The sequence below is a fragment of the Dendroctonus ponderosae genome, unplaced genomic scaffold (assembly GCF_020466585.1).
Source record: "Dendroctonus ponderosae isolate FM_Combo_2020 unplaced genomic scaffold, Dpon_F_20191213v2 Dpon_F_20191213_2, whole genome shotgun sequence".
In the NCBI taxonomy this organism is placed as follows: domain Eukaryota; kingdom Metazoa; phylum Arthropoda; class Insecta; order Coleoptera; family Curculionidae; genus Dendroctonus; species Dendroctonus ponderosae.
In genome coordinates this window covers 4946000-4960025 of record NW_026018165.1, presented here as the reverse complement: position 1 = coordinate 4960025, position 14026 = coordinate 4946000, and the positions used below count along the sequence as shown (strand labels likewise).

The 14026-nt window shown below is 35.9% G+C and overlaps 1 protein-coding gene across 4 annotated transcripts in view; it reads left to right on the top strand.

The window, feature by feature from the left end:
* The window catches only part of LOC109538224 (serine/arginine repetitive matrix protein 2), a 64558-nt gene that overhangs the window by 20164 nt on the left and 30368 nt on the right, over positions 1 to 14026 (top strand). For 3 of the 4 annotated variants that reach the window (XR_007280844.1, XM_048663775.1, XM_048663773.1), the window contains exons 6-12: positions 203 to 5148; positions 6239 to 6529; positions 6581 to 6780; positions 8024 to 8840; positions 8959 to 9170; positions 12068 to 12167; positions 12603 to 12722. Coding sequence is in view for 3 of the 4 variants with exons in the window: in XM_048663775.1 (XP_048519732.1) it covers positions 203 to 5148; positions 6239 to 6529; positions 6581 to 6780; positions 8024 to 8840; positions 8959 to 9170; positions 12068 to 12167; positions 12603 to 12722 (6686 nt within the window). In the remaining variant the exon portion in view is untranslated. The remainder of the gene's footprint in view (positions 1 to 202; positions 5149 to 6238; positions 6530 to 6580; positions 6781 to 8023; positions 8841 to 8958; positions 9171 to 12067; positions 12168 to 12602; positions 12723 to 14026) is intronic. The other variant, XM_048663774.1, reaches the window with a different exon arrangement.

Here is a 14026-nt window from a genome sequence, read left to right as displayed (position 1 = left end):
TGAACTTATAGTATATTAATACCAAATTTGGAATGAAACCAGAACATTGCATGTGATCTGAAATATTTCTTGCATCTGAAATATTTCTTGTGATAAAGTGAAAAAGCTAGTAAATATTTTAAAAAAAGATTTGAATGGAAAGTAAGATAAGGACCCAAGTTATCCATTTAATTCCATCTTAAAATAAATTACGTTTTTTAAGGTCTTCACCCGATCGATACGGCCGATCCCGTAGTCCACGGAAATCTGTGGATAGATTTTCAAGCAGCGAAACCATAACATACAAAACCAGCAAAGTGCCCCCACTTAGCAGATCTCCCGATAGAATCTATGTGGATAAAGAAAATGATACCGTATCCACAAGAAAAACATCTAAATCCGATTACTATAGCACTGATACACTTACAAGAAAGTCGAAGACAACTCGAGGTGAAACTGTGGTGGATTCCAGTACTTTGACTCGTCGCAAAAACCAGCCAAGAAGTCCTTCACCTACAGGAACTGCCAGTACTGATTTCGAGTACGTAACAAGTAGTCAGGATGTCACTACTGACTTGGATGAGGATACGAAGGTGATCACAAGAGAAAAAAGTACCAAACGAGATACCAGACCATCCAGCTTAGAAATTACGACCAGAAAGGTTAAAAAAGTTACTGAGCGTTCGCCGACATCTCCCCTGACTGATATTGCCAGTCCTCGCAGGTCGCCCACGAAAGAGAAATCGCCGAGTAAAGATACCACTTTTGAAAAGCCAAAGCTTTTGCGCACCGACACTTATGAAGAGCACGTTAAGGAGATATTAGGTTTGACTAAAGACGCAAAGGAAACACGTAGAAGCAGCTTGGAGAAAAATTCGTTAAAAAGAAGCTCATTCAGGGAGACCAAAACAAGAACAACCACTGAGGATGATGTATCAAGGAAAACCACTAAAACTGGATCTCCAGATAGGAGAAGTCCAGTTAAGGAATCTCCAGGTCAATCAAGAGCAACTCCAACAGGAAGAACTTCTGATGTTCCAGATAAAAAATCACCTGGTCCAAAAGTTTCAGAATTTCCAAATCAATCGCGAAAGTCTCCGGAGAAGCACATTGCTGGAACTTATCCCGAGAAAAAGTCACCTACTAAAACATCGCCCACAGTATCAGAGTTTCCATCTCAAATTCGAAAATCACCGCAAAAAGAGAAAGTAGAACCCTATCCCCAGAGGATGTCACCAGCTAAAACAGCTCCAACCGTTAGTGAATTTCCTTCACAAATCAGACAATCTCCAGAAAAAGCCGTTGCATATCCTGATAAGAAGTCCCCTACAAAACCTTCTTCGGACCTACCGTCCCTGACACAAAAATCTCCTCAAAAAGCAGTTTCAGAACATTATCCCGATCATAAATTGCCATCCAAATGCGTCCCATCGGTTGACGAATTTCCTGCCCAGACACGAAAGTCTCCGGAACGTGAACCTTTAAAGCAATATTCTGAACCAAAATCGCCTACGAAAATTGCTTCAACAATTTGCGAATTTCCTTCGCAAAGCAGAAAGTCGCCAGAAAGAGAACCATTAGAGCCCTACCCGGAGAAAAAATCTTGTCTTAAAACGGCCCCAACTATTTCAGAATTTCCATCACAAATCAGAAAATCCCCGGAAAAGGAACCTTTGGAACCCTACCCAGAAAAAAAATCGCCTGCTAAAACACCTTCAACCATTTCGGAGTTTCCATCGCAAATCAAAAAATCTCCGGAAAGGGAGCCACTAGAGCCTTATCCGGAGAAAAAATCTCTCACTAAAACATCACCAAAAATTTCCGAATTTCCTTCCCAAAGTAGAAAGTCGCCTCAAAGAGAGGTTTTGGAACGTTATCCCGAAAAAACATCTCCGACTAAAATCGGTCCTTCAATAAGTGAATTTCCGGCACAAGCAAGAAAATCTCCAGAGAAGGAGGTGTTGGAGCCATATCCTGAGAAAAAGATACCAACCAAGTCGTCAACGACAATTTCAGAATATCCGGGACAAAAGCGAAAGTCCCCCGAGAGGCAACCATTGGAGCCCTACCCGGAAAAGAAATCTCCTGTTAAAACTGCACTAACAGTTTCAGAGTTTTCCAGTCAGGGTAAAAAGTCACCCAAAAAGGAGAGTTTGGAGCCTTATCCCGAAAAAATCTCACCAACCAAATCAGTTTCAAGAATTAACGAGTTTCCAGCTCAAATTCGAAGGTCTCCAGAAAGACATCCAGCGGAGCCTTACCCCGAAAAAGTTCCAACCACCAAAGTTGCTCCCACTATTAATGAATATCCTTCACAAACTCGAAAGTCTCCAACAAGAGAACCAATGGAGCAGCAACCTGAAAAATCAAGGATCCCTAATCTATCTTCAACAGGACCTTCTCCTGGTCAAAAAGCTCCAAGCAAATCACCTGACCGTGCTCCTAGCAAATCCCCAGAACGGCCAAGAGAACAATTACCAAAAAGTAAAAAGCATCCAACTTCATCGAAAAAATCGCCAAGAAAACATCTCAGGTCGGAAAGTTCTACTTCGTCTGAAAGTGAAGATATCGAGGAAGTTGTAACCGACCAAACTATTCAGTATGTGGAAAATCGAGTACCCATCCAAGAACCAGTTGTAGAAAAGAAAATATTTACGCAACTATGCAAAGCTGATGAGGTCACAAGGTTGAACAAAAAAAAGACCACTCAGGAACTTATCGAATCAGAAATTGTAGAAAGTGCTCGAAATAGTGAAGATATCAGGAAATCCGTGAAGAAAGATACGCCGCTCACAAATGGAAAAGAATCTCCGAAAAAGCCAAGTGTGAAAAAGTTCACCACAACCTCCGAAATCACAAAAGCTGATGTGAGGCTTTCGTCCAACATAAAAGAAAAGGCACCGGTGAGAAAAGCCCCGGAGAAGACACCATCAAAGAAAGTCATCGATTGTTGTACCATCAGCAGTTGCTGTCAAGTTACCAAAAAAGAATCCCCCAAATCTCCAAACTGTCCAGCCAAAATCCCCACACTCAAAAAGCAGCCAGTGACCACTTACAAAGTGGAAAAAACGAAGTTTATCGGAGCGACTGAATATCAACATCAATTTTCTAAGGTAAATAAAATCACCAAAGAACCAACGCAAAAGCCTTTGAAACCTGAAAAGAAAACCACTCTGCATGACATTGAGCGTTCGGCAAAACTTAGGGAGGACAAGTCGGTTCACATTAGAACCAATCGGGTTGATGAAACCGTAACGAAGAAGAAAGTTACAAAAACCGTTCTTGTTAATGGCGATGCAAATAAACCAAAACCGAAAGAATCGCCAGTCAGATTGACAAACTTAACTAGACGGCCTGCCAATGTCAGTCCAAATGCAAAGCCGGTAGCTGAAGTGAAACCGAAGCAAACCACTGCGACACCATCCAGATATATCACAAAACCTGTGAAAGATGATAAGCCGAAAACAACTCGACTTGTTGAACCCAAAAGACACGTTGTAAGCACTACAATTACGGTTTCTTCCAAAGCCAGTCCGAAAACCAAACCAACTACAAAGTCTTCCGTAACAACATCAAAAACGGCAGCAACAACAACCAAATACCGACGTGACAAAGTCACCAATGGCTATGCGTCTGATACTGATGATGATTCTGTGGTGGAAAGCACTGAAGGATCATTTATTGATCTAACCGATAGACGGGAAGAATCTTCTCGTACTCGTGACCAAACCTTTAAATCTACCAGATCAGCGCCGGTCCGAGGATTGTCCAAATCTGATATGGACTCAGACAATGAAGAATCTACCCAAAGAGTTATTACAACCAAGACCGTCCAAATAACCAATGAAGACACTCCGGATCGTGATTTTATTGTTAATCTTCAAAGGTCCAAATCTTCCAGAGAACCTACTCCAGACAGGCTTTGCCCCAGGCCAATGACCAGCGATGAAGAAGACGAAGATTCTTTGCCAGCCAGATATCCGGATGAAATCAGTGAACCTGACGACGGATCCCTGAGAAGGAGAGCGAAGAAGTTATCCGACCTACCAATTTTTGAAACTGAGGACATTAGTGAAGTCAGCAGAATAACAGACATCACCGACACCAAGACAAAGATCAGCAAAGTGGATAGAGTAGAGGCAACCGATGAGAGTCTTCTCACAATCAATAAAAAAATCGATAAATTCCTCAACACGGCGGAACAGCTAACTAAAGAACCCATCAAATCAAAAGCCAGTAAAGTGGAAAGACCTACCTTTGAGGTATCTGATGATCTCAAAGAAGATGAGTGCCTCCTTAGTGTGTCTGATAAAGTCAGCAGATTTATAAACACTGCTGATCAACTCAATACGAGCAGTTTGCCTGATAGGCCGAAAAGTCCTCGACCAAAAGCTCAGGATGGAGTAAGAGCGAATATCCAGAAAAAGGTCACTGACTTTAATGTTTCCGTCGAAGAGACCACACTATCTAAAAAAAGGCCTGCATCCAAAGTGCCTCGACCCGATTTGGATGAAGTAGACGAAACCCTAAAGCGAGACGAATGCATGCTGAGTGTTTCGGATAAAGTAAGCAAGTTTATTTCTACTGCAGAAAAGTTAACATCCACCACCCCTCCTAAGAAAGTGAGCCTTTCAAAGATTGACATTCAACCCACATTGAACGAGCCAACTCCCTCACCCACTAAAAGCGATAGAAAATCGCCGGAGAAAAACATTACCAAAAAGCTCATAGAAACTGAAAAGATACAAGAAACAAATGTTCGAATATCGCCTGAAAGAAGCAGGTCGCCCTCTCCAGGGCAAAAGACTCCAAACAGACGACCATCCAATCAGTACTCCAGTATACTGCATACAGAGTCAACAGAAAGGAGATATTCGCCTTCAGATCGATTTTCACCGGACTCTACACCTAAGTCCACGCGAAGGCCTTCACAAGAGGAACCAAACCCTAAAATCAGCAGCGCAACTAGACTCAGAAGCACTGAGAGTATTAAGAAAGCAAAAGCACTGTTTGAAAATGTCGATTCTAAGGAAACGAAGTGGCAGAAAGATATTTTATCTAGGCCATCTGTGTTCGAGGGTAAGAAGACGGCGAAAACAGAGAAAAACTTTAATGTGGAGGACAAGGAGGAGATTACCACTAAGAAACTGTCTTTGAAAAAAGTTACAGGTAAGTAATAGATGTAATTTTAGTTACATAGCATTGTTTCGTCTTATTAAATAAATTCTTCTTTTCCTCTTGGTTGGATCTCTGAGCTTTTATTACGCGATTTAAACGTATACGCATTCAAAAGTGTATAAGATAATTGAATCATTTGAAGCTAAAATTGGGCAGAATAATGATGACCAATTTGTAAACGTTAAATCTGAGAAACCCCAACTAGTACTGGAGATATTTGGTGAATGAAGGAAAAAAATAAAAAGTTCATTGCTTTTCTTCTTTTAGTTCTTAACAAAATCTGCTCTCATTTCTTATATTTTCATTCTTGTTCACTTCAGAACAGATTCACAACAAAACATTTTGTCGCTTAACTAAACTTTAATTAATATATCAGTGTTTCGCTTTTTATGAGATTAGAAACTGATTTTAAAAATTAAAGTTTGAAGAATTAAACCTGTTCATGAGCCTTAAAAATGTGAAAAAAAAATTCAGATTTTTGGCAATTTTTTGAATTAAAAAAAGGAACTTTTATAACGTAATTTTATCTTTTCCATTTTTCTGCTTTAAAATGTGCAACTTGTTTGCATCTGTTCATTTCTCAGTACCAATGATAATTTATAATATTTTCAGGTACAAAACCATAACTTTAAACCATAACTCATGTTTTTCTATTTCGAAATCCGAATTGAAAGCATAAAAGATACACAATTAACTGCTTTGCTTACTGCGAATTTAATCTATTTGAAGTTTTCGTTCCTACTTTCGACATTTCGTTTCAAATTTGAATCAAGATTCAAGCACCACATGTTTTGCAGTAAGCAAAAGTGAATCAACGGAAAACACATTTACAAACTGGTTTCAAGTAAATGGTATACTGAAAAATGCAAATCTGATAATGAAAACATTTTTTAAATTCTAGGAGTTTCGCTTAAAATAGATATGATCAAAATTTTCGTTTAAGCTACTAATTCGCGACTGATTTTTGCTGCACAGTACATACCACTATTTTCGTTCCCTATTTTGGTCAGAGCGTTTTTCATTTAAAATAATAACTTAGATGCTTTTTGTACTGTGATTGTATTGTCGATTTATTTAATAGATGATTCAGGGGCAACCAGGACTACGAAAGTGAGTGAAACAACATCCAGAAGATCGCAATCGCCAAAGAAATCACCTCAGCGAGTTGCATCTCCTGAAAGAATCCAAGTGAAGAGATTCAGATCAAGATCCCCCGATAAAATTCCCGACATCATCGAACCCCAGCCGGAAATTGTTAGCAGTAAATCCCGAAGTCGAGAACCAACTCCCGATGGCGATTTACCACATTACATGAAACCGTTAGATAGAAGCCTAAGACCGAACAGTCCTCATCGAGATGGTTCTAGTCCAAGTTCGTAAAGAATTGAAAAGAATTATGTGAAATTTTACGTGATTTTTACAGCTAAACCTCAACCTGTAGAACAGGATGCTAGATCAACTCGGTTTGGGGTTACATTGAGAAGAACTGATTCGGGCCGGACCATAAAGACAACAGAGAATTCTGCTATAACCGAAAGAAGGAAAAGCAGTATTATCTTGGAGAAGCGGATCACTGAGGAGGAAATTGAGGAGATTTTTGAATTGGAAGTTTTGGAGGAATTGGTACGTACAGCGTGGTTTACATGAGATGCCCTTGACTGTAATGTCAACAGGAAAATATTTTATGAGTTTGCTTAAGAGAAGAGACAACTAAAAATGATAGAACTTTCACAAAGTTAGAAAATTAACGATTTATATTAGGACAACGTATATTTTGATTATATCTAACCTTTGTATTGAAAACTGACGGCCCCTTTGATTAAATCTAACCCAATAACAAAACTACAAGTTCAAATTCTGCTTCTACGGAATGCTAATTTGAAAATTAAAAATACAGGATTCAGTTTTCTGAAATTATCAACAGCGTTTAATTTTAATACATTTTTAATTGATAATACGGATTTGTGGAAACTTTGAAAATGTTGTGTTGTTGCATAATTAAAGGTTAAGAGGTGAAATCATTTTTTTTCGAAAAAAAAAACGTTGTAAAATGTGAACAGAAATGGAAATATTTAGAACCTCCTGATACTTCTGTACACTTTTTATTCACCCAAGAAAATGTTAACAGATCAAATATCATTTAGGCATTTAAATATGTGAAAACCTACTTATTTTGGTAGACATTTAAGTACAAAATTTTAAATTTAGTTCCTGTGTACGTGTTTGGCCTTTAATGTAGCATTTTGCTGATGCTTTAAACGTTTTGCATTAAATTTGATTAAAAAAATTTTATGTACGTTATATCAAGTCAAATGGTACTGATCAGAAACTTTTCATGGAAAATGTAATTTCAGGCAAAATATTTCTTAAGAGAAGAAATAGACCCAAATTCACTAAAGTCACACTTCTTCTAATAGACAGTTTTTTAGCTTAATTTACCTAATCGAGCTTCAATCTCTTGCCAAGTTCAATAATATTGTAATTTGACCCGTTCTCTGTAGGTATGTAATGGAAACATACGAATTACATTTTTTACTGTTGTTGTGTGATGTAACTGATCTTGTCTCTGACAATAGCTGTTTACTTTGTTGTACACGATTTGTAAATTGTGGCAACGTTCCCATTGGTGTTGTATTACACAATTTCTAAATATTTTGATTCCTTACATTTTTTCTAGCCTTGCCAAAAGCAGTGCATGTTTCCAAGATTCTTAAAAATTTCCAAAGCCAAGTTATTTTTACTTAAGCCATGGACACTCGCAACTAAACTGATCTTTGCTCTACTCTCCTAACTAAATAAGTTTAATATTTCTTCACTTTTGTAAAGGCTGTACTTTTAGGCAGTTCATAAACTCATATTTTTGCAGCTTGAAAAAATAACTGGCTACGAACTGAGAAGGAAGATTCGCACCCAAATTCGCCTAGTAAAAAAGCTGATAACAGAAGGTACCCTAGAAGAGTACATTACGAAAAGAAAATCAGTATCACGTGAGGCCATTACTCGAAGAGGTTCCAGCCCATCTAAAGCTCCGAAACCCGAAACTACAACCAGCTCTACTGAATATCAGTCGACCTATACAAGGAAAGTTAGTCCAGAGCGTAAAGTCGTCGACTCCAATAAGCTATACAAGCATTCCGGACTCGTCGACAGGCGAAGAAGTAGCTTGGAAACGACTACCGAATATCAGTCATCCTACTCGCATGATGAACGCAGATCTTCCACTGAAATTACATCAGTGTCGAGAAAAAGCTCGAGTCCTCAAAGAACTAGTTCCAAAACCACCGAGTTTCTCCCTTCGGATAAAGTGACTACGACTACAACCACAGAAAACATCCCCGGAGGAACCCGATCGACCACAACCAAAACCACAGAAAGAACGTTTACCACTTTGAAAAAAACAGTGCCCCCTGCAAAAGCACCGATGTCCGCTTCACAGCCAGAATGGGTGAGGCAGCGAAATTTGAAAAACACCAGAGAAACTGCCGCTACCACTGTTAAAAAGAGCACAAACACTTCTACCAGCACATCCAAGAAGTTTACTTCCAGAATCAGCCCGGCAAAGGAAATTAAGGGCACGGATATTATCACGTCCAGTTATGGCGTAGGACCAACAGACGAAAATGGTACACCTTTATTTGGACTGAAGGCTCTGAGGGCACAGAATAAAAATGAAAAAACAAAAGGTGAGAAAGTACTACTACTAAGTATATTACGTGATCATTTTAGGCAAATGAAGGCAGAATCTCTGGAATCATAAAAAAAAATTGTTTTTTTCATATTGATATAACATTGAAATTTTAGTTCAAGGAACAGTGATTCGAAGTGAATATTACTCGGAAAACGATCAAGAGCCGGTGGGCCAAGTGAGCGTTACGAAATATTCGACCGATCCGAGAGACTTGGAACAAGACGGAATTATTGCCGTTGATGGAAAAGTGTCCAGCGTTACCACCACCCAGAAATTTGGATATAAAGATACACCGTCTTTGAAAAGTCTCACCGACAAGAAAAAGGTAACAAATAATTTAAACCGCATTATAAACGTGGGCTGTTCACAGGCATAACCATTTTTACTTGTTTGGTCCAAACTGTAACTTTATGTAAATTTGCAAGCTGTTTACATATCGGCTTTTAAATCCAATTGCCGTTAAGGCATTTACTAGTTTTCATATCCGTTTACAGGCATTTCACTAATCGTTATAGCTTATAATTACAAATCATCGCTCAGATTTATACGAAACTTTCCATCAGCAATTTCATTTACTGTTTTACAATTTCGTCCTATATCCGACATTACAATTTGGTTTTCTTATAAAAATCAATAAAACGTAGTAAAATTTAATTAATTTGCGGACTTATGATCGCAGATTTATCATCTGTTTATATTTAATAGGATATAAATAGTGCGTAATATGTCTAAAATTATTTTAGTATGCTTCTATTACGCACTAATAAAAAGCTTTTGTTTGTGACGCTTATGTACATTGCTGACCATGAAACTTTAAAATTAACATTCAATGCAGATTTTTACACAAAATAAACGCTTACAAACGAACAGTTTGAAAATAAAAGTGATCAATTCACACTTAATAAATGACCATTGGCCCTTTTTAGTGCTATCTTTTTAGCTAGTTCTATCCGACTCTATGCATGCACCAATTCTCGATTAAAGCTCCGATCCTCTACAGCTTCCATATTAAGAACACTAAAGATGCATATTTTGACTATTCTATTCTTGACATTTTATATTACGCAGTAATAATAGTTTCGTGCATTTAATTTCATACAATTTCCTTTACATATTTATTTTCAATCTTCAGCCGTTCATTCTTGGGATTTATAAAAAAAAAGTACATTATCCGCAAGTTTTTTATTACTTCAGTAACAGTTTTCTATTGTTGCCTTTCAATATACATTTCAATTTAAGTTACTTATTTGGGGCCTAACTTTTATACCTGGCGCACAGGTATTATCTAAATTATCCGTTTTCATTCAGGAATCAATTGATATGTAATGTGTAATAAAAACTTTAATTTACGTACGTTCTTGGCATAAACTATTCCATGTTCCAATTAATTTAAACACGTTACTAACAGTTAAAACATAACATTGTCGGTTACATCTTGTGTGTGTCTATGTTGAATATATTGTTAATAGTTTGTCAACAAAACGGTACATTTAGGCAGGTACTAGCAATAATTAGGTAGAATTTGATTTAAAAATTCGAAATAAGTGTTCAAAATTTAAGTTTAAAAAGATCAGTCTGACATGAACCCAGTTTTACTTGGATATTGGGCACTAAAAGCATACGAAACGCTTCTAAAAAAATCGAAGATTTTGTAATTGGTACATTATAAAATATATTTTTGAACTACCAGACATCTTTCAGATTTCCACTTTTTTGTCTATTTGTAAACTATTTTAAATTTAAAGTTTAATTGCAATTTCTAGTGTTTTATAACGTATACGACTATTTAATAATAACTTGACCCAAATTGAGAATAATTCATATTCTTATCATGAACTTCTACGCAACAATACTCTTTTTCAGCGATTTTTAATTCTCAAATCAGGGTGTATAATTTTTTCGTATTCGGACATTAGCAATCAGAATGTTTAAATTTTATATGAAAATAGTTGTGAATTTTTCGATATAAAATAGAGCGACCGCATAAAATCGGTCGTTATTTTGTTCCATTTTGTTTTTAATGTCTAGAAATGTTTGCTAGAATGCCATGCTTGCATTGATTAATTATTTAACTTACAATTGTATAACTTACAATATTTTCTTCTGCAAATTTGATTTTTTTTCTAATTTTGACGAACATATTTTAAGTTAAACATTTCTAGGATATTTCGAGTTATATTGCTGAATGTAATCTAATATTGCATATAAAGTTTAGCTTCTCAATTCTTCAACAAGATAATCTTTGTCCCCAGAACTTAAAAATTATATATGAAATTTGAATAGAATAACTACTACAAACTGCATTCAATTATTCCTTTGGTTGATTTCAAGAACAAATCATTGCCAGCTAACGCCTGCTATAAAGTTTGTTTTACTTTAAGAATTGCCTATCAAATGCAACAGAAACAAACATAAAAATATTTACAATATTTTTTGAGCTGTAAATAGAAGAAAATCCCAGACAGTTTCTGGAGACTTTGAAATGTGCAGTAAAATAAAAATTATCTGACTTGTAGGTCTTGACATTGAAAATGCTTCTAATGTACAGAGACTCTTAGAGAAATAGCGTATAACAACTGGTAAAATTGTATATTTTTTAAGTTTAAGTTTATAACGAAATTTGATTCCTGATTTTGCATTTTAACCTTTTTTGTCATTCCTGCACTTGCTAACCATTCTTTTAATTTTATTTATGGCAATATGTATGTTTTAATTTCAATTGCGAGAATTTAAATGCATTTTAGGTCAATTTTGCAAATTATCTGCATCTTTAATTATCTCATATGTTCTTTTAGCTTAGTGCGTTTATCCTAGGTTTTAAAGCCTGCTTTCATTTGAATATATTCTACTGAATTTTTATTAGACAAACTGGTTAATATTTAAACTTTTGTGATTCTCACTGCTGTATTTTGGCATCTTGAACCCATTAGCGAGAATGTATGTGAATGTTTAATATAATTAGCAGTGACCAGTCATTCAAATGCAAATTAGATTTAAGCCCATTAAAGTCAACACACATCAAAACAGCTTCTGAACGAAAGGATGTGCGCTCACTTTCTAATAGCCACTTGATTAACGATATCTTCCTTTTTTGAATAATTATTAACGGATACACCTTTTTCGCTTTAAAATAGACGTCTAGTAATAGTAAAGCTTGACTTTGTTTAGCCATAATTACTTTGTCTGTGCCGGAAAGTCGTTAATTATAATCTTTTTTTCTAGGAAATATGCGACACCACCGAAACATCGACAACTAAAACCACTAAAGTTAATCGCAGAGGTTCAGTCAAAGAAATCTCAAAGAAATTCATTGATAATGCAGGTCAGTAACATCAATAACTTTCCCATTTGTTTAAAAATGGATACATTTTATTGCTCGAAAGCAGTCGGTATTGTCCTTGAATGCGTAAACAATCACGGTTGTATGTGACAGAGTGTTCAGATTAATGTTTAAGAAAAAAACTGGTGCAACTAAATGGATATCTGAGAAACGTGCAACGAAATTTAAGGTAATGCGTTTGAAAAGAAAATTACATTTTATCAACGTTGCATCAATAACTTTTTGCGCTTGGCGATGTTAACAATAGTCATAAAGTGACTTTGAAACAAATAAAAGTTTAGTTCGTTATGGAAAAATCATTAGAAGTAGAGTTAAAATCATTAATAAAATAATTTGACATTAATAATTTTACTACAGGAAGTTTAAAGTGAAGATTTTCTCTAATATTTAGGGAAAATTTTTTTCATATAATTTCAGTTGAAACTTTGAAGAGTGAACGGCAAACAACCTATCCAAAGGCAGGTTTGATCTTGCGAAGTTCCAGCTTCAAAAGTACGAACGGCGAAGGTGAATTGGATAGCAGAGAATCATCTCCAGGTAATTCATTATCAAAATTTTAATTTTCTCTTATAAGCATTTACATAAATGAAGGATTTTTAAATTTTTGTTTTATTGCGTATTATCAACGTGGTTATTCTAAGCCAACTACCTCCAAGCAACTATTTCCTAATTTTTTTCTTTACATTTACTTCTGCATGATGCATGAACTTGTAGTATTTGGTTACCTTAATTATATGTCACAAAAATAGCTGTTTTCTTTCTTTTATTGTTATGATTGTTTCGTCGTCTTTATGCATGCGTCTCATTTCGTCTACGTTAGTTATTTATTTATTTCACCAATACGCTCATCTCAAATCGGCTTCAGAACCTCGTTCATAATTCTATCAAGCCCAGGGATGTTCTATCTCTATAGATTTTTATTTTTTAAAAGGGACAATTTCCTTCTTTATTTCCACGACTGTAGGAAAAAATGGCTGTTTAAAAGCACTTTTTGAACGGTATTAGAAAATAGATTTTGTAGTCAATGAAGTGAAGACTCACGTTTGAGAGAAACATGGCATTTTATTAGTGCGAATATAAGTAGAAAATGTGCTCAATCGACTCCTTTCGACGTAAGGTCAGAAATATGCATTCATAAAGTATTTGGACCAATAATAACGAAAAAATCGTCTGCCAAAAATTGTGAACTCTCAAAAACCGCTTCAAATGTGCAGAAAATATCTATTATTTCGGATTTGAAACTTCTAGCATGCTTTTCAATTAGTTCGATGCATTCCCCGTAGCCGTGCGCTGAAAATGATGCAAAATTAAAGGCATTTCGAGAAAATTTTAATTTTTTTTTAAATCGACTTCCACCCTTGGAAAAATTTCGGGCAAAAATCAAAATTTTACATGCGTGTTTTTGTGCTCAATCGACTCCGTTCGACGTGAGTAGGTCAGAAATATGCATTTATAAAATATTTGGGCCAATAATAACGAAAACATCGTCGGCCAAAAATCGTGAACTCTCAAAAACCGCTTAAAATGTGCAGAAAATGTCTATTATTTCGGAATTGAAACTTGTTCATAAACACGTTTTTCAACTAGTTCGATGCATTCTCCGTGCCCGTGCGCTGAAGATGATGCAAAATGACAGGCATTTTGAGTAAATTGAAAAAAAATTAAATCGACGACTTAATTTAATTAGATCGACCCTTGGAATTTATTTTAAATTTACTTTAGTTTAGTATTTATTATTTATTCGCTGCTTTCCAAAACCACGCCTCCAATCTGGTGGTTTATGATTCCAAAACATATGAACTCAATTTGGACATTTATTTTCAATAAAATTTTGGGTTTTC